The 24,393-nt window shown below is 42.2% G+C and overlaps 1 protein-coding gene across 1 annotated transcript in view; it reads left to right on the top strand.

Annotated features, from left to right (window-relative positions):
• NELL1 (neural EGFL like 1) overlaps positions 1-24,393 on the top strand; it is a gene marked incomplete at both ends in the record, with an annotated part of 833,612 nt that overhangs the window by 123,517 nt on the left and 685,702 nt on the right. Inside the window, one exon of the mRNA XM_081240682.1 lies at positions 4,163-4,333. Within this exon, the coding sequence (XP_081096808.1) occupies positions 4,163-4,333 (171 nt within the window). The remainder of the gene's footprint in view (positions 1-4,162; positions 4,334-24,393) is intronic.

Genomic DNA, 24,393 nt, shown 5'->3' with positions numbered 1-24,393 from the left:
CTTAATCTATTTATGTCATTTGGAATTATTGTTCCTAAATTTTATTTATGAATATAGCATGGGATTCAGGTAGTCTTGTGAAATTTGACTTCAGTTCATAGTAACTGATTGTTTTTAATACTCAAGGGTGGGCTTTGGAGAATTATTCATGCTGATTCTGGATAGGGTCTGCCTAGCACTTAAGCAAGGGCTTAGGTTGAAAAAATTGAGCTATGTAAATACAGGATGGGAATGATTCACCCTCATAGCATCTTGTATCAAAGGACTTGTAGTATTAGATGTTTGGAAGTCAGTGTCAGCATTAGAATGCAGTCAGAGTTGTCTACAGCCCAGAGGAGGAGTCTTTATTCCTGGATGCTGTATTTATGGCGGAAACTGATCCACTTTACCATACCTAGATCGTGGTGACCAAGTTGGGGAAGGATCTGGAAAGAGGAGTTAAGACAGCATCCTTGACCAGGAAGGACTCAGTCTGGGTGGGGGACAGGAGTATAAAAGAGAGAGCTGCTGGGGATGCTTGATCTGAAAGAGAACACTTTGTAGTGACTATCATTGCTGTTTTCAAATATTTGAAGGAGGCACAGGTTTTTCTGGGAGCCAAGACAGTTCAGTAGAACAGCACACTTGACTGAGGTCCCAGGCTAAGGGGAGAATTGCTGCTCACAAAATCTGGCTGGTATCGTTATCACCCATACAGCCGCCCCTTCCTGCAAACTCCTGGGAGGACCCTAAAGCATTTGAGGCCTGAAGAGAGAGGACTGTTTGGGGGCAGAGAGCTCACTAGACACTGGCTTAACCATCTCTTCCAGTGGTCTTCCTTTCCCTGCAAGCACCACATGGCTCTTACTCACTTGCTCATAACATCCCCTTCCTCACCATGACTAGTTGGCCAGGAAGTAAAGCAACACCTGGTGTACTCTACCACAGTGCTGCTTAAATTTTAATGTGTACATAAATCATCTGTGGATCTTATTAAAATGTAGATTCTGACTCAAGTGGGTCTTGATTGGGGCCCCATAAGCTGAATTTCCACAGGTGGTGATGCTGCTGATCAGTGGACCATCCTTGAGTAACAAGGCTCTACTACAAAGCATGAGTCTACCCTTTAGGCTACAGTCAAGCACTGTCAGGCCGAATGGCCACCTCCTCCATGTTGCTTTCAGGACTAAGCTATACATCTATACTAGCAGAGGGTTACTGCCTGGAAATCCTGCCTTTTTCCCTTCCCAGCACTCATGAAACACTTTCTAAAAAAAAATAAATTTATTTACTTATTTATTTTTGGCTGCATTGGGTCTTCGTTGCTGTGCACGTGGGCTTTCTCTAGTTTCAGGGAGCGGGGGCTACTCTTTGTTACGGTGCGCAGGCTTCTCATTGCAGTGGCTTCTCTTGTTGTGGAGCATGGGCTCTAGGCATGTGGGCTTCAGTAATTGTGGCTCATGGGCTCTAGAATGCAGGCTCAGTAGTTGTGGTGCATGGGCTTAGTTGCTCTGTGGCATGTGGGATCTTCCCGAACCAGGGCTCGAACCCATGTCTCCTGCACTGGCAGGCAGATTCTTAACCACTGCACCACGAGGGAAGTCCCTCATGAAACACTTTTATCCAGATATCACTTAGCCATCTGGTTTCTTTGTCATCTCTAGGGCCACTTCTGCAGTTATCCAACTTTTTTTTTTTCTTTTTTTAATTGCGTGAGAGCATTCTCAGGCCACAGGATTTGGCCCTGTCTGCAGGCCAGAAATGCTGGGGAATTACTGTCACCTGTAAGTAGTTCTCAACTCCAACATGTTTTTTTTTTTTTTTAATTAAACACATCATCTTGACTTTCATCCAAGTTGTTTGAGATACAGCAGTTTTTGTATATGTGCATGATGCTGCCAGATACTTTACCCCAAGACACAGGTATCCATTTGCCTAACATTGGGGCACATTTGTTTTCTCATAACTGCATACTTGTGATTATCCCAAGGTACCCACTTACTCCAATTCATTGCAAAATGATCTTTAAAAAATCTGTTTATAATACATTGAGCATTTGCTCAGTGAGGCCATAACCCCAGGAATAATGATCAAATCTTGTTAAATGTATATGTCTCTCTTTCTTTTTCTTTTTTTTTTATGATTCAAGTTGTCTGGAGTATTTTTGATTGTCATTGATTGAGGTCTTTTCAAGATCATGTCTCTTCCCCCAGCAGTAGCTTTTTGGTCAGAATAAAGTGATTGAAAGTGTTCTTATGATGTGTTGATCTTGGTATAGTCTCAGGTGTCAGGTCCTACTGCTTTTCTATACAGGAGCTGTGTGGTCTCTGGCAAGGTACTTAATATCTCTGATCATCTGTGAACTCATCTGTAAAATAGTGATGATAATATTTACCTTGAAGAAATTAAATGAGATGTTTATGAAAGCACTTGGCCCATTTCCAGCACATGCCAGTCACTTTTAAAATGACAGCTTTGCCTCCCATTTGTTTCTCTTAGGCCAATTTCTACCTTTTTTGGAGGGAGGGGCACATATTTTATTTCCTTTTTCACTATTCTCAAAGCATCTTGAGAACAGGATCTGTGTTTTAAATCCTATCTTAGCTTTTCACTATGTGTTCAGTCATGATACGAATAAATTAATGAATGACTAGATAATCTCTAAGGTTTTCCTGACCTTTTAAGTCTTCTGATTGTTCGATCCTTCCAGTGTTCTGGCTACTTAGAAAAAAATTGGGAAATTCTCTTAAAATGAATGTCTTCTATATTAAGGGATTTCCTCCTTAGTAGTCTTAAAAAATATGTATTATATTATTACTAGTAAGTAGGTACCTGGGCCCAGGAGTCGGCTGCAATAGTATAAGAAACATTTTCAATTTGTCATCTTGGGCCTGATTCTTTGTATAGTGCACATGAGATAGTCGGAGGCTGGTCTTGATTTTGCTTCCCCTGCAGTGCTTTCTTGGGAAGATCTCTGAGAAAGATGAGCAAGAAATGTGCATTTGTTTTCATATGTGACGTGAGATTTGGAAGTTATGCATAATAGAGGCTGAGTTTCATGATATGTTCATGTCAGTCCTCATGGAAGATGCATTTTATGTTCTGGATTAAATGCGCCTGGGCTAGTGGGGTCAGGCCAACTCAGTGGATTAGAGGAGAAGCAGTAGGTCCTTGCAGATCTTGGGATTGAATCTGGTTATCTGTCTAGGCGAGTAGTTCTTGAGTTGTCTGTATGAATAAGCTGCTGGGAGATAGTGCCAGTTGAGGCCATCTTTACTACTTTGTCCTGTGCCTCTGGGATGGGCACCAAACTGGTATAAAGTGCATAGACTATCACCTCTAGACCTGAGTTTAAATCCTGGCTTGGGTATGTTACTTAATTCCGGAATCTCAGTTTTTTTTTAAATATTTCAAAAGGGGTAATATCAGTCTTACAGGTTTTCGTGAGTGATAGATTAGATCGTATATGTCAAATGCCTAGTGCAGTGCTCAGCAGTGAGATTGGGCCCTGTGTTGATGATGATCATGGTGACACATTTCAGAAGGGACACATAGGAGACTAAGTAGGCCTGCCAACCATGAAAGTATCAGCCCTGGTGTGTGACTGAGGAGGGTCCCAAAGTTGGCTGCCTTTTATGACTAAAGTGCAGACTACAGTGGTGGTGCTAAAAGCTTTTCATGGATCTGGAAAAAGAAGGTAACAATCTGGGGAGAGAAAAACTTAATTGTATGTTTCATTCCATGAAATTTTGAAATACTGACACATATGTGAGTAGCTTCAAACTTTGCTCCCCTATTGATTATCTAAGAGTTGTTCTTCACTTATAGCTTCTTGTCCAGAGGGAAGTAAAAAAAAAAGAAAAAAAAGCCTTACTCATCTCTTCTCTGACAGTTTATTTCCATTCTGAACTATGCTTAAGCGACACTGCACCAAGCTTTGCTAATTAGCTTGTGGCCTGTCACTCACAGCAGATCATTCAGTCTCCATTTCAGGGCTTCAAGCTGTCACCGTGAGGGCTCTCAGACAAAAGGTGAATTGGGTTCCATACCATACAATTGGTTGTGGATTGTGGTTCTTTGCGTCAAGCTGAGCTAATTTTAGATTCTGGGAACCCTGGTAGTAAGTCATGAGGATTGATGATGGCTGTGTAAAATAAAACACATTTTTGTTCTTTACATACAGCTATTTCGAACTGGAGAGCAGTGGTCTGAGGGATGAGATTCGATATCACTACATACATAACGGCAAGCCCAGGATGGAGGCATTTCCGTACCGGATGGCTGACGGACAGTGGCACAAGGTCGCACTGTCAGTTAGTGCCTCCCATCTCCAGCTCCACGTCGACTGCAACAGGTATGACTTTGCCTTTGATCTTTTGTGATTGTGCCCTTGAAATTGAGCAATGGAGAAGGAATAAAGCCAACCCCCTCCAAGCCTTGCTGGGAAACAAACCAAGGGGCCGTAATCGTCATTTAACATACCGAAATGGGCCATTAGGCGTGCTGGAGTGACCAACTGTAATATGTTAAGAAAACAGTTCATTAAAATGGAAACATATCTGGCAATTAGGTAGAAATGTACAAAAGGTTGATTATAGATGGGGGAATATTAAGTGCACCTCGGTGTACTCCAGGTACCAGCTGGAATTCCATGGAGCTGCGATCACAGTTAACTGTGATATATTGTTGTTGAGTTCGTTCCACTTGGAAGCGAATGAGCTGGTCTACCTTCGAATGAATCTGAGAAGGCGGTGCTAGTGGAGCGACTATTCTATTCGACTTCATCTAGCACAGCTTTGCTTAAATATTTTTTCCAAATGGCAACTTCTTAAAGAGGCTGTTCTTTGAATCTTTTGGAATTGATTTCATTTATCCTCTGCAGAGGAATGAGCCTCCCAGCTTGTCAGAGGATGGCAGGACTATTTTGAAGTCGGGGCTTTCGCAGGAGGTTGTGGGTTGGGTTGAGAAGGAGATAGTGGCTCCCGTGTTTGTCCCTGGGCAGGGACGTTGACTGCCAGCTGAAGAAAGGATGCTGTTGGTCTCTACTGGATCACTTGGGGCTGGACAGCTGGATGATGGTGGTCAAGGGGAATATTTTGATTTCTCCACAACCCACTGGAAGTCCTTAGGGATAGTGATCTGAGTCCTATGATAGAGAATTTTTGGTGCTGCAAGGTAGCTATGAATTGTTGGTTTTCATTAATGATACTGTCAAAGTTCAAATGATTGTTCGGCCACAGAACTTGTTCTCTTGGGCCCAGGATAAGGTACAGGCACGTTGGGGACAGCCTCCCTTCCGGCACCCAATAGAAGGAAGCATAATCCAAGGTCAGTCGGCTCCACACTGCATTTCTGATGAGATGATACTTCAATATACTTGCCATTCCAGCTCTGCAGTCTCTTTTACAAGAGGACCTGGAGAGGCAGAGAACAGAAACTAGTGTCAGGTTCAAGGGAAGTCCCGCCATCTTAAAGTGAGTCTTGGCACAGTTTGATATCATCTATTTCGGGCGCTTTCTGGATTTTTCTGAAGAATCGTGGCTTCAACTAGATGTAATGTGTGTGCCTGGACCACGTTTCCATAGAAACCACAAACTCCTTTTTACCGTGGGCTGGGCCGTCTGGGTAAAGCCAGCCCTCAGTCACTACCTCCACTTCCACCTTCAAGAGCTTATTGGCTCTTTCAGTTCTCTAGAACTAAAGTGGCCTGTCAGGGAGCACGCTTGCTCCCCCCTACCCACCACTCATGCTGCCCCAATGGGAGAGAAGAAGGGTCCTGCATGTCCCCCTGTGCCATAGGCCAGAAAGGAGCCTCGAGGTCCTCGTTTACTAATTCCCAAATGAAAAGTCCTGGAGACACCACTGTTTTCTTGCTTTGCAATTTTTTTGCTTCCTCTTTTCAAAAGTTTTATCTTCTATTTCCCCATATTCTCCTCTCCAGAGAAGAGTCAAAAGAGGAGAGAGGATATGTCTCTGGTAATCGAAGGTTTCCTGCCTTCAAAATGCTCTGGTCCCCCTGAAATAGTCTCCTCTGCCATCCTCAGCCACTTGTTAGCTGTGGGAATTTGGGCACAGTAATATCTTTTCATCTCAGTTTTTTAATTTGTGAACTGGGACTGCTAGTATTAGCACATACTTACAGATGCTAATGTTAAAAAAGATAATTCACATAAAGTGCTTTGGGTGGTGCTTGGCCTTTGGCACCCAGTACATGGTGGTGGTTGTTACGGTTATATTATTATTTATTCTGCACATCCGTGGTGTCTCTTCGTCTCCAAACTTTCATTTACTGTATATCCTGGCCTCTCTACCAGGAAAGTAGGGAGAGAACAGGAGAGCTGGAACCCACAGTATGCTTTCGGGTCAGCCCTATTTATACGGAATGGATTGAGGAGATTCTAAATATTATTTCCCTTCTCTTGAAAAATTTTGTACTTTGGTTCATGACATAACATGTTTTTCTTTATGTAAGATCTTAGAGGGAAAAAATAAAGTTGTTGCCAGTTAATGATTTATGGACCCAACACAAATGGGAGAGAGGCTGGGAAAGACTGGGCCATAGAGGAGGTAAATTTTGATTTTGGTGTAGGAAAAGTCTAGAAACAGAGTTCCCAAACCTGACTACACTTAAGAATTACTGGGGAACCTATAAAAAAACGTATGAGTAACCGGGTGCCGTCTCTGACCTAGTGGATCAGATTCTCTGAGGGTGGAACTATATTCTTCATAAGCTCTCTGGGTAGTTCCTAGGCAGGCAGGTTAGCCTTGGTGCATGGACTCACGTTTGAAAACCCGTGGTTTAAATAGAGGGGGCGCCTGCGGTTTCCCCAAATGTGGGAAACTCGACTGCATAGTTTGTGGTAGTGGGGGACTGCGTTCGTGCTTTCCCCTGAAAAAAAATAGAGAGTGGGTAGAAGCTGGAGGACAGGCTGGGCTGCAACAAATAAGTGAGGGACCCTGGAGGTCCAAGTACCTGAAGCAGATCCCCAGTAGGAAGGAGGAGAGTTTAAGGTGGGCTAGTGTCTGTTACATGGAATAAACGTATCTTCTTCAGAAGTTTCTTGCTAGCCAGCACTGCTTGATTTTAGGGTGGCAGAAGCTCTGGTCTATTGATCAAGATGCTGCTCTACTACTTATCTAGGCCACCCTCACAGAGAGTGAATTTCAGAAAGGCTGATGTTTATTCTCTAAGCTATGTATTTCATACTGCCATGAGATTCTTCCTTTTTGATTCCTTTACCCTTAAAGTTACACTGTCTTATTTTTCTCAACCTGTCACCTGCTAGAGTTGTTCTGGGTAGATGATAAATGGTGATGTGATATAGATAATATTTATTGGGTGTCGACTGTGCTAGTGACAGTGTAAAGTGCTTTACATAGATGAATTCATCACTCAGGCTGTTATTTTTATCATTAAAAAATGATGGAGCTGAGGGTACATTCTATTTCTGCAATCCCGCTGCTGCTAAGTGGCAGCTCTAGGATTTGGACCCGAGTCTTACTTGCATGCCTGTTGTAACCACCAGCCTATGTAGCCCAACGGGAGGGACTGTTGTCCCTGGACTTAGAATATGAGGGAAGGCAAGAGCCAGACTCAGGGTTAGCAGTTCGTTCTTTATTTCTAGTATTTTTCTCCCCTTGTCTTATATTGCCAGTCTTTGGAGTTGTCTGGTAAGATGTGGAATCTTACTAATGGAACCCATTGCCTCGGCATAAGGGAAGGGACCTCCATCTATTATTGCACATCTACCATAGGCCAGCTAATGTGCTAAGTATAATAGCCCTTAGGACGGCCATGTGGTGTGGGGGCAATTTCATTAGACCCATTTTACAGATTTGGAATTAGAAAGGCTCCAAGATGGTAAGTAACTCAGTCTCAATCACATAACGTAAAAAGCATAGAGCCAAAACTGTGAACCAGGATCTAACTCCCCAGCCTTGTCTTCTCTCCTCTCTGCCTCTGAAGTTCATGTCCTTCCCAAGACAAAGTTATAACCATGCCAGGAAGTCTTCCCAGGAGAGAGAATCTACAGAAGGTCCAGCAACCATAAAAACACTTGAAATCAGGAAGAGAAGATTGCCAGGCAATTCCTTTGCTCTGAGGAACTGGAATGTAGCAGGATTTTCTACCTTTTTTAGCATGGAGAAACAGAGACCTTTCAGACCTAATAAATTGTCACAAGAAAAGCGACTGCTATTTTGGTTGGTAGTTTAACACTTTCTGCTTGCTATTGAGACACAGTTTTCTCCTTGCTTCAGCTGTTCAGCTGGGCCTAGTTAGAAACTCCCAAAGTGTGGGTAGCAGATCACTTCAAGCTAGAAACATAAAAGGAACCACTCAGTTGGGTGACCAGCCTGATTATCTCCACTGCCTTAGGTTTTTCTTTAGCTGCCTTGCTATTAATAGTTGCCAACAAAGCTGAGAAGGAGGCCTGAACTAATCTTCCTCAGCTTCCCCTGCTCCATTCTCGGCTCACCCTGTGGCCTGTCCCCATTACTCAAAGCCCACAATCCATTGACATCGGGTATTCAGGGCCTAAGAGTTCTTTCATCACAAAAGGGATTTTCTTTCCTTCTCTTTATTTGGTAACTCTTTTTTTTTTTTTTTTTTTTTTTTTGCATTACGTGGGCCTCTCACTGTTGTGGCCTCTCCCGTTGCGGACCACAGGCTCCGGACGCGCAGGCTCAGCGGCCATGGCTCACGGGCCCAGCTGCTCCGTGGCATGTGGGATCCTCCCGGACCGGGGCACGAACCCGTGTCCCCCGCATCGGCAGGCGGACTCGCAACCACTGCGCCACCAGGGAAGCCCTATTTGGTAACTCTTAATTTTCAATCAATCAATTTTCAACTTTCAATGAAAGTTGAAATTTAAATTTTCAACTTTCAATGAAAGTATTGGACACACTATCTCTGCCAGGCTGTGGAGATACAAAGCATTAGGAGTTCTTGCCATCAGGAAATCCATGGTTTATTTGTCCAGCACTTTTGAATTCTGAAGCCACCAGGGCCCCCCCCCCCCCCCAGTGATTGGCCCTGGTCCTTGGATATCAGGAAAATCGTGGACTCAGATGGAAGCCTTGTGAGCAGGCTGTTCTGAGAACTCATAATAGCATCTGAGCAGGAGAGAGAACTGAAAAGCGTTACTCCCAGCATCTTGGTCTTCAAGTGACAGTGGAGGAATGGACTCAAAAGTGTCTTCCATTCAAATGGTACATGCATCCAGCCTTCAGCCAGAACTTTCTGCCACATTCAGGGCTCCCCACGCAAATCCCACCTCCTCTTGCCTCACTGCTGGAAAAATTTCTCTTACACAGTCCCCTTGTAATGGAACTCTGAACTCTCACCTCATTTGTTCAAGTGTGCACAGGTAGACAGAGCGCACACACACACACACCTGCAGCCCGGTTGTCACTCTGACCGTTAATGATTATATTCTAGACAGTAAACGTATTTAGATTCTACTTCTAATGCACGCTATTTATTCACTGAAGAGCACGTTCAGTGTTTCCATACAACTGATTTTGAAGAACATGCAGAACCAGAAAAACAAACTTACTGTAAATCGCTGAACAAGTCAGTAATTCAAGGTTCCTCTTGAATATTTCAGAGTAACTTCAGGATGTGAGCATGTGTTTATATCTCTAGGTTTTTCATAATGAAATATGGTGACACGGCATCTGCTTTCCAGAGAGCTCCTAAAGTATTTACAAACAGCATATTATTAAACCACACATTCCTTAAGGTAGTTAAGTCAAGTATAATGTACTCCACTGCCTTTTATACAAACATTTGCACTGGAGGAAGGAGGGGGAAGTTAAGAGATGACTATCAAAGGCCAATGCTTCCAAAGGAGCCAGGCCAAGATTCTCAGTCTCCTGCTTCCCCTACTGACAGATTATTTGCTTCACAAACAGGAACGCATGCACACAACTCATCATCAAAATTAAAACTGAGAATCCAGCATATGCCTCATGTCCAACGAACCTGGTAGCACCAGATCTTCTGTCCAGGAAGAGATGACAAGCAAGCTAGGAAGATAGGATATAACCCACGTGTAAATTTAAGTAACAGTACAAGACGACAGTACAAGGGATGTTGTAAGTGCACGATGGATTGCTAGATTTCTGCTAGAGACAATCAGGTCTGGGAGACAACAGGAGGAAGAGCTCCTGGGGACATGGAGTAGCCTCTCAATTTCTTACCATCCCAGGTGAAAATGCATGACAATTTCTGCAGCTTTACAGTTTTTGCCACTGTGTGATGTGATTCCATACCAGTCACATGAGAACTGGTCTTGGAGTGAGGTTCATCTTATAAGCATTACACAGCCAGTCATAGTGCTGGTGAGAGAAGAGTGTGTATGGGTGAGTGGATGAAGTTGGCGGTGAGAGAAAGCCTTCAGGAAGAGACAGAGAAGGAAATATGACAGAGGGGAGGACAGGGGAAGAAAAGCTGTTCTCAGGTGACCAGGCATATGGGCTCTGTGGTCTAACCTAAACTTGTAGCAAATGCTGGACCTTTGTCTTGGTTTTGCCATTTATAAAATGTGACTTAAATGCAATGATGCAGGGGTATGAAATCAGGAATTCTGCCTCTTAGATTCTTTGAAGATTCCTCCCATCCTCTTGTCCTCTAATCCTTCCTCCCTCCCTATGCCAGAAACTGTGCTTGCATCTGTAAAATGGGAGTAATAGTAACTCTTCTACCATATGGTTGTTGTAGGAATGTAGCAAGAGAGTGTGTGCAAAATCCTTAGAAAATTTCAAGCTACTATATGAACACACAGCATCATGAAGTACTATAGACATATACCATCATATAGAAAAGATGTTAAAGTATCATATTGAAAATGAATACAATTTAGTCAGATTTTCACCTGTATAAAAACAGTGGCTCGTGTCCCATGGATGAGGATCTAGTGTGTAATGTGGATCCATGGTGCAGTGTAGGGTTTGAGGTCAATCAGGCCCCTGAAGTTATTCTGACTGCCAAATCCTAGGCATGGTTCTCCAGTAGTTTGTCTTTTAGTTCTATGGTAGGTACTGCAACATCATGGTGCATGACTTTTATGCCAACACAGTCCCTTTAAAAATAAGTAATTGCAGAGTTTCTTTAAAAATATGTAACTGAGGCTGAATGGGGAAGGAAACATCCCCTCCAATGTAATACGATCTTTTGTTGGTCCTGGAAGGGCTTTGAGAACGTGGCATGGCTTCTTTCCTTTTTTACTTCTGTGAGAGAAGAGGTTCAAAGATTTACTTCCCCCGTCCTCAAGCCATGAGCCCAAATTGTCAGAGCTTTTAGGAGGAGATGTAAATAAAGCCAGGTGAATGAGGAAACTAATATGTTATAATTTCCTGGGTCTCCTAAACAAAATAGATACTCTTTGCTTCTCTACTTTGAAAATCTGGCTTTTTAGCACAAAAACATTCTGGATTGAAAACTTGAGCTGAAAGAAATTGTTAAATTTATATGACCCTAGGAAATTCATTTACTGTCTCTGGGCCTTAGCTCCCTAGGTATAAAAAGAGGGGCTAGGACCAGATTATTTCTAAATCTTCTTCCACCTCTCCTCTTCTGGGCATCTCTCTGATTCTAGCTCAACACAGTGCTTAGTTAGGGTATGATTTTTTTTTTTTGCCTTCAGGACCCTGGAGAGCACCCCAGCATGCCACCTTCACAGGGCTGCTTCTGTAGTAGACCGGCAGGGGGTTTGCAGTCATCTGAATTGATACCTGGGTTGACAGTGCAGCATGCTGCTGGATAGCAAAGATTACTTACCGTAGCTGCCCAATCTTTTTTTTTTTTTCTCACTTGCCTCCCTTCTTGCTGGAGTAGATGCCGAATATGCATTTTTGGATCTAAGGCATGTTGGCATTTTGTTCTCCACCTTGTGTTCTTTCTTTCTTTCAGACATGTTCTGACCCAGACATGTTACAGCAGACAGCCTTTTTGGAGGGTACAGGCTGCCCTGGCTATGGAGGCCCTGGTAGCTTGGTAACCTACAAGATAGAGCAGTGTACTGTAGTCAGCAGATGATGGATAGTTGTGCTGTTAAAAAACATAACACAGCCTCTGAATACTGAAGGAAAAAAAGCCTTTGCTGCTGCCAAGCTGTAACGACTTAAATAATGGGAGGGAATGGATCTAACGGTCTAGGTAGCCAATGTAATACAGTCCATGTTGTAGATTTTTTTGGTAGAGTAGAGAGTGGCTGCTTAATTGTTAAGGCAGCTCAGACATTATCATGTTGGCTGTCTCATTCTGGCTGAGACCCTCACACTTCGACTCATGCTTTGTACCCTGTGGCTTATTCATCCCAACCTCACTAGGTGGATTCCAAATTTAACTTTGCCCTATCTTCTAATGACATCAGTATATAAACCTATTTCTACTTCTGTCTTTTCAAAAATCTTTATCTTTTCCTCTTGTTGCCTGGTGGGTTTAAATATGCTTTTGGTCAACCGTGGCCTCAGTGGCAGAGAGAGGTAGGAGGTGAAAGGGTTAATTGAAATGGATAATGAGAGAGTGGCCTGCATTTCCCCCTATCCACCTGCACTCCTGAGCTTTCAAAATTGCAAATGGAAAGGACTAAAAAGAAATACAATAGGTGGTTTGTATCTCTTTATCTGGTGGTTTGTTGGCTACCTGAGGCCATGAGGAGATTAATATAAGGAGGCACAGTATTGCATACACGGGGCCTAAGATGTATTAAAATAGAAAGGAAAATAAGACTTCATTTCCAACTTATAGTGATTTCATCTACATGCCTTCAGACACATCTTGAGTTGTGATTGTATTGCATGGACATGGGTCTATACAGGATGAATGGAAGGGGAAATAGGCTGCAGGAGAAATAATGTTTTCTTGTAGGTGAAAATATTGAAGCTTGCATCTTTATTGTTACGATTCTACTCTGCCCTTTTTTATGGATATATATGGTTATTCCTTAAAAAGGAAAGCAGTGAGAGAAAATAAAAAGTCAAACCAGAACAATATGTATGATGGAACTGTATTTAAAAAAATATATACACTTATACATTAGTTGTCTCTTTCCTTTTATGCTTCACTCATTGGAAAGGAGCACTGGGGAATAAAAAATGCATGAGCCAGCCATGAGGACTTTTTAATTGGAAAAGAAAAAGAATTCCAAATACTACATTAGTTTTCTAGTGAGACCAGGGGTACAGATGTTGTCATTGAAAAGAACTGATTTTCCACACTACCAGAAAGAAATTCACCTATCTCTCTGGGAACTTAAATTAATGTTATAAATAATAGTAGCCAGAGCGGTTGGATGCAAGGAAACAGATTTATAGCTGAACCTGTTCGGCTGCTTTTCTCTTAGGGGGTGTGGTGGGGATGGGGTGTGAAGAGGAGGAGGCTTGGAAGGAAAAGGTTTCTGTGCACGCTTTTCCCTGCTCTAACCCCCAAATCAGTTGACTTTTGTCTCTCAGCCTATCCATCTTAACTCCTTGCAAGTGTGTCTCCCAGCTGGAGCTCCAGAGCCACTAAGCCAGCTGGTTAATGTGCCTGGGCCCTCAACTGAGGGTTTTCTGGGGCAGTTAGAGTAGAAATAATTTTCCTTCTCCTTAAAGGGCCTGTGCGATGCTGTCTCTAACTCTTCCTCAGGAGTGTCCTGTTGCACCTCCACTCGTTAGAGTCTATTAGTCTGAGAGTATCCCTTTCCTGACAGCGAATTTCACACATAGGAACTTACAGGCTTGGAGTTGGGGCCATGAGCTGGCTTCTTTGGGATACTCAGAATACTGGTATTACCTAGAATGGAATTTCATTTCCACTGGAGGTTAACAGCCTTGGGCTGTAGTTTCATTCTGGTGTGTCCCCAGCACAGCTCATTCAGTTGCTCAGTGTTCTCCAAGTTGGTGCTGTCTTTGAAGCGCAAGCAAGGAAGGAGCTGGGCAATCTGTGATTCCAGTTTCTTGAATTCTTTGACATTTTGCCCTTAGAGACCCAGGACTATGCTGGGAAAAACTCAGGCTTTTTGCTCAGTCATTGCTGAGTTGAGGATTTTTTTTTTTTTTTTTTAAAGAGGTCGTTTATATATTCACTTGATTTTTTGTAAAAGCACTCTGAGGTGGATGTTCTTGCATCGTATAGATAGGGACTTTTGAGGTGCTGAGAACAGAAATGACTTGTCCAGGGGTTCATAGTAAGTCAGTGGCAGGCTGGAGCCAGAGTCCAGAGGTCATTCCTTACTCCTTTTTTTTTTTTTTTTTGCGGTAAGCGGGCCTCTCACTGTTGTGGCCTCTCCTGTTGCGGAGCACAGGCTCCGGACGCGCAGGCTCAGCGGCCATGGCTCACGGGCCCAGCCGCCCCGGGGCATGTGGGATGTTCCCGGACCGGGGCACGAACCCGTGTCCCCTGCATCGGCAGGTGGACTCTCAACCACTGTACCACCAGGGAAGCCCCTCCTCCATCTTTTTAACACTCCCATGTGACAAGATAACACTTCTAACTTCTCATGGAAGAAGTGTAAGCCATCCCATTTATAAACTGAAACCAACAAAGGCCGAGTTCCATGTATTACTTTCTCAGACTTGGGAGGCTGGTCATTTCAAAGGGCTGCTTCCTTGTTGCACCAAAATCGACCTTGTTATAAATTCCAACCACTGTTGGTCTTTGGACTCTAGAAAGCTTATGTGAAATTATTTTTAGATTTAAAGACTCTCCTTCCTTCCTGGAATCTACAATGTTGACAGACAGGTTCATGACTTCAATCCCACAGACATAATGTGGGGTCAGGCCTTCGAATGGCCCATTATCCGCATATGATTGGTATGCCTTGCATGTGCCTCTGTGCAATGACCAGGGACCTAATCTTAAATCATGACTGACTGCAAATGAGCCATTCGGCCATTTCTTCAAATGTGAAATAGATGCGTTACACTAGTCTCCAGTGTTACATGGCTGGTTTTACAGTGTTCCAATATAAATTTTGATATTCCCTATTTCAAGGTGATAAACTCTCTGTGTTCTTTAAGGTGACTTTGCAATCACAGGGTCTCATTAAAAACTACTGATGGTGAAATAAAGGGTTGGGCGGTAGGGGACCCCCATTTAGGAGGGCATTTGTCATTATTGCTTCTTTTATTGGTATCTAATTAGATATGTACTAGAGCCTGCAGGAGCTAATAAGAGAGCAAGGCCAAAGAAGTAGGTGAGCACACTGAATTTGAGTCATTTTCACAGGCAGCAGTTTTTCATGGACATTAGGGCGATACATAAAGACTTCATGCTGCACACGTGATCACCATATTCCCTTCCCACCCCAGTACACATGTAAGCTCGTTTAATGGCCTTCTATGAGTTTTAGGCTAAAAGTCACACTCCTTAATGTAGCTTAAATTTTTGAATAGTGTGGCCCATGTTTCCTTCTTCAATTTCCTCTTGCACTACATTCTTTTAGTTCTTTAAGTACCATATTCGTTTAAGCTGCAGGATCTCCGTACATGCCATTTCTCGAATATCAAGTTCATTTCTACTTATCCTTAATTTTCAGGACAAAAGAAAGAAGTTTCTTGTGTTTTACAGTTTCCCCATAACCTGTTTATCTACAGAGTGGTTTTTGATCATTGGATTGAGGTCTGTCTTTCCCACAGGCTGTATACACCGCGAGGGCTCACCATTGTATCACCGGTGTATATTGTGGAGCTGTCACATGATAGGTAGTCCACAAATATTTGTGAATACCTGAATGAATAAATAAATGGAAGAGTGGTCTAAGGGTCTGTATTTGTGGCTTCTGACTTGTGATCCTATCATTCTAGGTGGTTCCATTAGTTAAGTCTCCTTGTTCTTGGCCTCAGTCTCCTGATCTGTATAGAATGGGCATCGTTTCTACTCAGTCTGCTTGTACAGGGTTATCCTGAGGATGAAATGAGAACCTGCATGGGAATAGGTGTTGTAAATTTCAGTGTGCTTTGTAAATATCAGGCCTGGGGAAAGATGAAGATGAAGTAAGCTTAGCATTTCTTTTTTTTAAATTTTTATTTTTTTAACAGCTTTATTGGAGTATAATTGCTTTACATTGTTGTGTTAGTTGCTGCTGTATAACAAAGTGAATCAGCTATACGTATACATATATCCTCATATCCTCTCCTTTCTGCTTTGAATTTCTGAGGATTATTCTTTTCTCGAGGAAGGCAGTTAATCTATAAAAGACTTTCAGTGATTTCCTGGTCTGATTCACAGCACAGGGTGAACTATGCCTCACTCTCAGTTGAATTTACATGTGTCCTGTGTCCGCAGGAGCTCTGGCAGGCATGAAGGAGTGGACGTAATTTACAGAGAGGGTACAAACAAAAGCCAATCACAGGTAGGATTAAGGGGCATGTGCCCTCTCTGCTGGAGAGTAAATACAGTTGGATATACTTGTCTGGACTGTGGATATATTACCATCCTAAAATTCTGTGGGTCTGTTTCTTCAACCTACAGCTGAGGCCCACGGTAAGGGGCTTTCATTAAGCCCTTTAGTAAGCTCTTCAGGCTGGATTTCATGATTGTCCCAGGCTGTTTTGGTATAGCCTTACTGTGAAGTTCAGTGGACATGTTTTTTCTTTAATTTTCTTAAATTATGAAAGATGCTTGCCTGATTCACACTTTACACAAAATTAAAAACAAAGAAGAAAACAAGAAGCTATGAGGACACAAATTCTAAGCAACACTGTGAAGTTTGGGGTGAAAATTCTTGCAGTATAGGTTATTTTTAGCTTAATCTAGTGGAATAATTTATTATAAAGCATTCACCATATAAATGATATAATAGGTAATAAAATACTGGGTAACTTATAAATAAAAAAAACCATGAAAGGTGCAAACTGTTCAAAACCACGTGATACCAATCACCCTGCCCCTAATTCCATTGCACAGAAGTAATCATTATTACCAGTTTTATTTCTCTTCTCTGGAATTTTTCTTTGCATATGCAAACACATTGTTTTTCAATAATAAGACAGCACTGTACCTATTGGTGTTTAATTTGCTTTTTCATTTAACAGAATAAAGCCTGATACGCCATCGGTGTGCAGCAGGAACATACTTAGGAGGAATGAGGACTGCTTTGTTCCTTGTAGGATAGTCTGGACAGCTCTGTCCCTTGGCAGTGTGGGGAACAGTATTTACCTGCAGGCCTCTAGCCTCCTGCTTTGGGCTGTAATCTACACCTCTGGCCTGTCACGCACAGCAGTGACTATGGCAACAGGGCAGGGAGCCAAGTGCCCCTGCCCTTGGATCAGCGTGGCCTGTCTCGGCTCTGTAACTAGGTGAGACCATAGCAATTAGACTATGCTAAGATGGGAGTTACAAGATGAGGTGGGTGTATGATGAGGGTCAGATGCTCTGAGTGTGGGCATGATGCTAAATCGTATTTCATGTGGCTGAAGTGGAGCTGGTACTGGCCAGGGTCAGGCATCGGTAAGCACAGTGAGAGAAAGTGTAGGTTCATGGTTAAGAGCACAAGCTTTTGGAGTTGGATAGCTCTGGGTTTCAACTCTGGCTCTGCCACTAGCTGTGGGACCCTTGGCAAGTCACTTAACTCTTATAAGTCCCAATCATGAGATAAGGTTAATATAATGCCTCCCTCATGGGATTACTAGAATTAAGTGTGACGGTGCACATGCATCAGATGAGACATTCCTGGTTGCAAATAACAGTGGTTTAAACTGTAAGGATACATAATGTTTACTTAAACAGGAAGTTTAGATGAGGCAGTGCCTGAGATGAGTTGGTGCTCAGACACGTCATCTGGGACCGATGCTGTCCTTTTTATCCGTGTACTCTGTCATCCTTGCCAGTGAAAAGCCTCTAGAAAGGCACAGACGTAGAGAATGGACTTGAGGACACGGGGAAGGGGAAGGGGAAGCTGGGACGAAGTGAGAGAGTGGCATGGACATACATACACTCCCAAATGTAAAACTGCTAGCTACTGGGAAGCAGCCACATAGCACAGGGAGATCAGCTCGGTGCTTTGTGTCTACCTAGAAGGGTGGGATAGGGAGGGTGGGAGGGAGATACAAGAGGGAGGAGATACGGGAATATATGTATATGTAGAGCTGATTCACTTTGTTATACAGCAGAAACTAACACACCATTGTAAAGCAATTATACTCCAATAAAGATGTTAAAAAAACAAAACAAAAACGAAAAGCATCTAGAGACAATGACAAAGGGAAAAGGGGTCACCATGATTGACCCCTTAGACCAACCATCCTTCCTTCCATGATGCTGGTACATTTCTCCCTCAACAAAACTGAGGTACTTGGAACAAAGAAGGGGAAATGACATTTGTATGCTGTCAACAGTGTTGCCACAGCATATCAGTAGTTTAGTACCATGCCTGGTAATTGTTCAATAAATGCCGCCATGATGCTGAATTTGATAATGATGTTGGGTCTTCCACATCTGAACAGAACAGAAGTAAACAGGAGGACAAATACAAGGAGATAACAGGAGTATCTGGTTAATCAGGAATCATTTATGTACATGGATGTTCCTGCCATCAGGGAATCTTCAAGGCCGTGATCAAACAGGGGAAAGAATATGAATGGGTCCGAGAGGCTGGCCCGGCTTCTGTCTCCAGAGTCCATTAACCCTGTTGGCTGGGAGCTCTTGTTAGGCCTTTAGTTTGGGAAACCTGGCTTCTGCCTGTTGCTGCTGTCTTCTTACAGGTCCTTAAAACACACATCCTAATGTTGGCTCCTTCCCATAGCTTGATCTTTTCCTCTTCCTGCTATATTTTGACTGCAAGTTGGGTCCTGGACAGCTTGAGGGGGTTGCTGTTTACCCCCTGGAGTTAGAGCCATGCAGCAATGGGCTAGACATCTGCAGGTGGGCTCAAGGCTTCACTTGGAGTCAACCTCGATTCCTGATTTCAGTGGAGACGAAAATGATGAGAACATTTACAGTATCCACAAGGCTGTTCAACATACACGTTATATGACCAAGCCTCGCCCTAAAGCTTGTCCTTACTAAGTGCCACATGAAAAAGGTGACCTGATATTTGCAAGATGGGCAATCACTGGGATTAACCCAAATGTCACCTCCTTCAAAAGGGAGTGTGCTTAGGTATTGACTCCAGTCTTCCCTCAAGGGGGAGACAGGGTAGGATGGTGGTAAAAGCCTGGGGTCTGGGCTGGGTATCTTCCATCTGCTTCTCCAGAAACATCTCTCCCGTCTCTGCTCCTCTCTGCTCTGTGTCCTTGCAGGCTGACCTATGTGGACTGCATCTGGGGGCTCCTTTGCCATCTAGATTTCTTTTGAATTTCATCAGCAGGAAGAACAGGCAGGAAGTTGGAGGGAGGTGAGGGTTTCTACTCCCCTGTCTCCTTCTCTGTGTGGTCACATGGCACTGGGTCACTTTTGACTGAAAGCCACAGGCCCTATCAGGTGGCCCCTTTTTTGAATTCCTGGCCCTTTTATGCCCAGGAAGGAAAGAGCTCCCCAGCCTCCACCCCCTTTTTACAGTCTCTCTGGTAGTCTACCATCTCTTGTGGTTTATCTACTCCCTGCTCGTACTTCTGTAAAATAATCCCTTTAATATTCTCTTTTCAAATGACCAAATTTCAGTATGGTGACTATTTCCCACCAGGATCCTTACTGTTACAGGTTCAGAGTCAGATACCCTGGGTCACTCTCTGGCTTTACTGCTTCCTAGCTGTGTTTCCTTGGGTTTCTCATCAGTAAAAGTAGCGTGGCAAGAATAATTGCTTTTGTCTATCTCTTCAGGAAGAATAAAAGGGTGTGAAAATACCATGTAAACTGTAATGTACTGTGCACAAAGAGGGGTTCTTCTCACTGTGATATGCCAGGAGCTTGAAGTGGGAACTGGGGAAAGCAGAAGGCTTTGAGGATAGAGTGCATAGTTTTCTAAAGAGGGCTGTGCATCCTCACCTCCTTCTCCAGCAGAGTTAATGAGAAGTACAGCTGACAGGAGGATGGGACCCCACAGATGATCCTTCAGAGACAAGCCCACAAGACCTCCTCTTGCATTCACCTCAGCCCACACGTCCAACTCATGTGGAATACAGATGAGATCCCCTCCACTTACAGACACATTATTGAGTGATGATGTTAGCCTCTGCTCAAATGGATTCTCTGATAAGGCCTTTGGAAAATATAATTACATGGTCAGAAAAGAGGAAATTGTCAAATGGTGCTGAGAGACATAGATGAAAAGGCCAATCTCTTGGCTTTTGTTTTTCACTGTTCAGAGAGCACAGTATTGCAAGAGTAACTCCTGTTATTTGTGTCCAGGATAATCTGACACTGGTTGCTAAAAAGAAATGGCAGTGGTATTTATATTGGAAATTACTTTGGAAGGCATGTGCCTGAGCTTCTAGAGGGATGTGGTGCCATCTCGAGCTGATCACTCTTGATCACATTAATAATCTCATCCTATTTTATTGCCTCTGAAAGACTTTCACTGTGTGAAATTATCTTGATCATTTACCTGTTTACAATTTTACTGTGTCTCATTCTCTCTGACCCATACTCCTCAACTCTGGTAAAGAGTGTCAGCAACTTGAACTTGTCTTGCGTTTCAGTGCTGTATCCCCAGCACCTGACTCAGAGTGGATGCTTGTTTGAGCATTTGTTGAATTAGGGAATGAATGAGTGAAGAAATGAGGGGAGGAATGCTATGCATAAATGGCTAGGCATGAGAGAGAATTCTGGACCTTGAAGGAGCTGACATCTAATATTCTTTGAAGAGTATTTGAAGAGATGGGCATAAACCCACCAATTCCAAGACATGAAATGCTCAGAGCCCTAAGCATTGTCAGAAGCAAAGACACGAGTCAACTGTTAGAGGATTTGAATGTGGGAGAACTGACTTCCAGTGGAAATGAGTAAGGTCTAATGAATGGTGATTTGTGAGTAAGCCTTTGGATTAGAGCCAGACTGCTGTGTTCATATCCAAATCCCTCATTTTCCAATGGTTTCCCTAATAAGTTAAATGGACCACAGTTTTCTCATTTATGGGGAGAAAAAGGTAATAAATGACCCTACATCATGGATTTAATTGAAGTAATACATGGAAAGCATATAGATTTATGGCTGGTACATAGTAAGCATTCAGTAAATGTTAATAATTTTTACCAGCAGTAATAGTAGGAGGAGAAAGGAGGAAGAGGAGGAGGAAAATGTTATGAAATAAAATTCAGTGAATCCTAGCCAGTAGACGAGAAGATTTGGATTCCCTCTATCTCGGCTACTCAATTACATGACCCAAAGGAAGAACTTCCCTTCTCTGGGTGTCATGCAAAATGAAGAGTTTGAAGTTGATGGTCTCTAGGTGCCCTCAGATGATGATTACGTGCTTAGAGCTGGGATTGAAGGATACACAGTATTTTTGTGTTAGACTCGTGTGCATGTGGGGGATACCTTTCCTTCTGATTTTCGTTTTTCTGCTCATAACATAAGGTTATTTAATTAAGAGAAGAACATCCTCTCTCTTGTCCCTCTTCTACCCTAGCACACACACAGCTTTGGGTACAGAGAAGGTTCTCAGATACCCATTGGTTGCTTGACTGACTGATTTGGTTGGATGTTAGGGTTAGAAAGAGTCCCAAGGGGTCCAGAAGAGAAAGGAAAAATGAAGGATTATTTAATTCTTTAATATCAAAATTGTCAATGAGACTTTTAATTTCATCCTCATCCATATATTACTTGAGATAAAAAGAGGGAAATAGGGGGAGAGCAGAAGATAAGATAGTAGGAAAGGAATGAATGGTATTTATTAGGTGCCGACCATGTGTTGGGAGTTGACATATAGCATCTCATTGACCTTCAGGACAACCCTGTGAGATGTGGGTGCAGTATTTAAGGCATCTTTATCCCCATGTTGACCATGAGGAGGTAGGATCAGGGAGGGTTAACCTACCTAGGGTCCCAAGCAGGACTCAGGTGAGGGTGGGATTGAAATCCAGGCTTGTTTGACTCCAAAGCCATCATACTCTCCTCCTTTGTGAGGTGATATTCCATATCTCCTCTCTCCTTACACCTTCAACACTTACTCCTCTCCCCCACACTCAGTGGATAAACTTTCTTCCTGCCTCACCCAGAAAATAGAAACAGTCAGAACTTTACTGACTCCTACCTCCACAGCCTGCCTGCTTCTGGACCATGGCCTCTGCATTTCCCATTGCTATACATGCCCTCCATGCTCCTATTTAGGGCCATCCCCCTCCCTGTGCATGACATCACTTGTCCCATTTCATTCAGTCCTGCATCATCAGTATTTCCTCTCAACAGGACTATCACAAGCAATATAAATACATTGTATAAACCTATCATATATAAATAAAAATCTTTCCTCAATCCCATATCCCTCTCTTGCCATTTCTCTGGTTCTCTTTACAGTATAAATCTCCAGTAGAGCTAGTAAACACTGTCCACTTCTTCCTCTCCCGTTTTCTTTTGAATCCATCCTAGTCAGGTTTGATCCCTATAATCATACCAAAGACACTCTTATTAAAGTCACCAAAGGACCTCCACATTGTCAATTCCAAGGTCAATTATCCATCTTCATCTTATGTGACTGATCAGCTGCACTTGATGTTATTGGTCACTCTCTCCTTGAAAATTATTCTTCCCTGGGTTACTGGGCCTCCCAAAACTTGGAATTATCTTTTATTCCTTAAATTTTCCCTCACACTGTAAATGTAATTTATCAGCAAATTCTGTTAATTTTATATTCATAGTGTATCTAGACTCTGACCACTTTCCACCACCTCTATAGAGTCTGGTCCAAACTGTTACCATCTCTCATCTGTACTGTTTTATCTGCAACCTGTACTGTTGCCATAGTCTGCAATAAGTAGTTTTCCCTGATTCCACCTTTGCTATGTCCCTATTCCTAGTCTATTCTCAACTCATCAACCAGAGTAATCCATTTAAATAAGATCATGTCAGTCCTCAAACTTCCTAAACCAGATGAGAAAACTAGAATACAGTGGTGAAGTAACTTATATGCTCAGGGTTATATTGCTGGTAAGCAGCAGAGTCATGTTATAAATCCAGTTAATGTAGTTAGGAATAAAGTCATAACCACCTATATTGAAGAAAAGCTATAATTTCTAAGTATCCCAGGGTGTAGTTGGAAAGGTAAATCAATTCCTATAACAATGTGGTAGGTTCCACCATAGTGCAGTAAAGGATGCTTAAGAATACAGAGATGATAAAAGAAACAAAAAATTAAAAAAAAAAAAAAGAATACAGAGATGGTGCTATTAATCTAGCTTGTGGGGGGGGGCGTGTCACAGGGAGGATATAGAAAAGTTTCCCTCATGTCTGGATTGTTCCAGGAAAATGGTGGCTGCCTAAATCTGAATCTCTTCACATTCTTTCTGAAAACACTTATAGGTCAACAAGGAGAGAATATAAATGTATACATACTGACATTGTTAGCATAAATGGAGGCAGAAAGTACCATAAACTTCAATGTACCTGAAAATAAGTCTTTACAAAATGAACATAAAAGAGCAGAAACTTGTGTACAAAACTATTAAAAATGAGAAAATATGTCAGCTGATGCAAATTCTTTTAAAAAACCAAAGTAGAAAAAACTGTAATACAGTATTCCAGCCAGAGTCAAATATACTTTAACAAACTTTTAGAGATATGAAACCCACTCTTAATCAGAAATTCAGAAACTCAGAGTGGAAATATAAAAAAAGCAGGAATATATAAAACATGAATGACTGAATGTAGGAAAGAAATGAAATAGACATTATTATTTTAGAAATAAAGAACAAATGACAAGAACCCCAACAGAGGATAAAAAGAACTACAGGGGCCATTGAAGAAAGGCATTAAAATAAGAAAATGAGTATTAAATAAATAAAAATAAACAGTAAAATCATCCTTAACAGAAAATGCATGTGTTAGATAAGCTTTATTTAGGAGTGACTTATAATGCTATTGCTGTTAAGTTCAATGTTAACAAATCAAAAAATATAGATTAAGTAAGGTGTCTTTAAACTGAAACACATAAAACAAGGTTATGAATTGATTAATGAAAATGCTGTGATCTGAGGCTCACAGGAACCTAACTCTGTATTTCCTTTGGGATAATGATTCAGTATTCTGCATTTGCAGCAACCTTATAGAATAAATACTGTGAATAATTTAAAAAAAAGAATAAAAATACCTGGAAAGAAAATGGTCAATAAAGAAAATAGGTAAAGATAATTCAACTTATATATATAATTGAAGTACCTGAAGAAGAAAAATAAAATAATCAAATGGAACTAATACTTAAAATTACAATGCAAGATAGGCAAAATAATCTTGAAAAAGGACTAATTTGGAGGACTCAGTTTTCGATTTCAAAACTTACTATATAGGGCTTCCCTGGTGGCGCAGTGGTTGAGAGTCCACCTGCCAATGCAAGG

Source organism: Mesoplodon bidens, assembly GCF_964165515.1.
Source record: "Mesoplodon bidens genome assembly, chromosome: 7".
Taxonomy (NCBI): domain Eukaryota; kingdom Metazoa; phylum Chordata; class Mammalia; order Artiodactyla; family Ziphiidae; genus Mesoplodon; species Mesoplodon bidens.
Note: the sequence above shows the minus strand (reverse complement) of the source record. Positions and strands in the feature narration are given on the sequence as shown.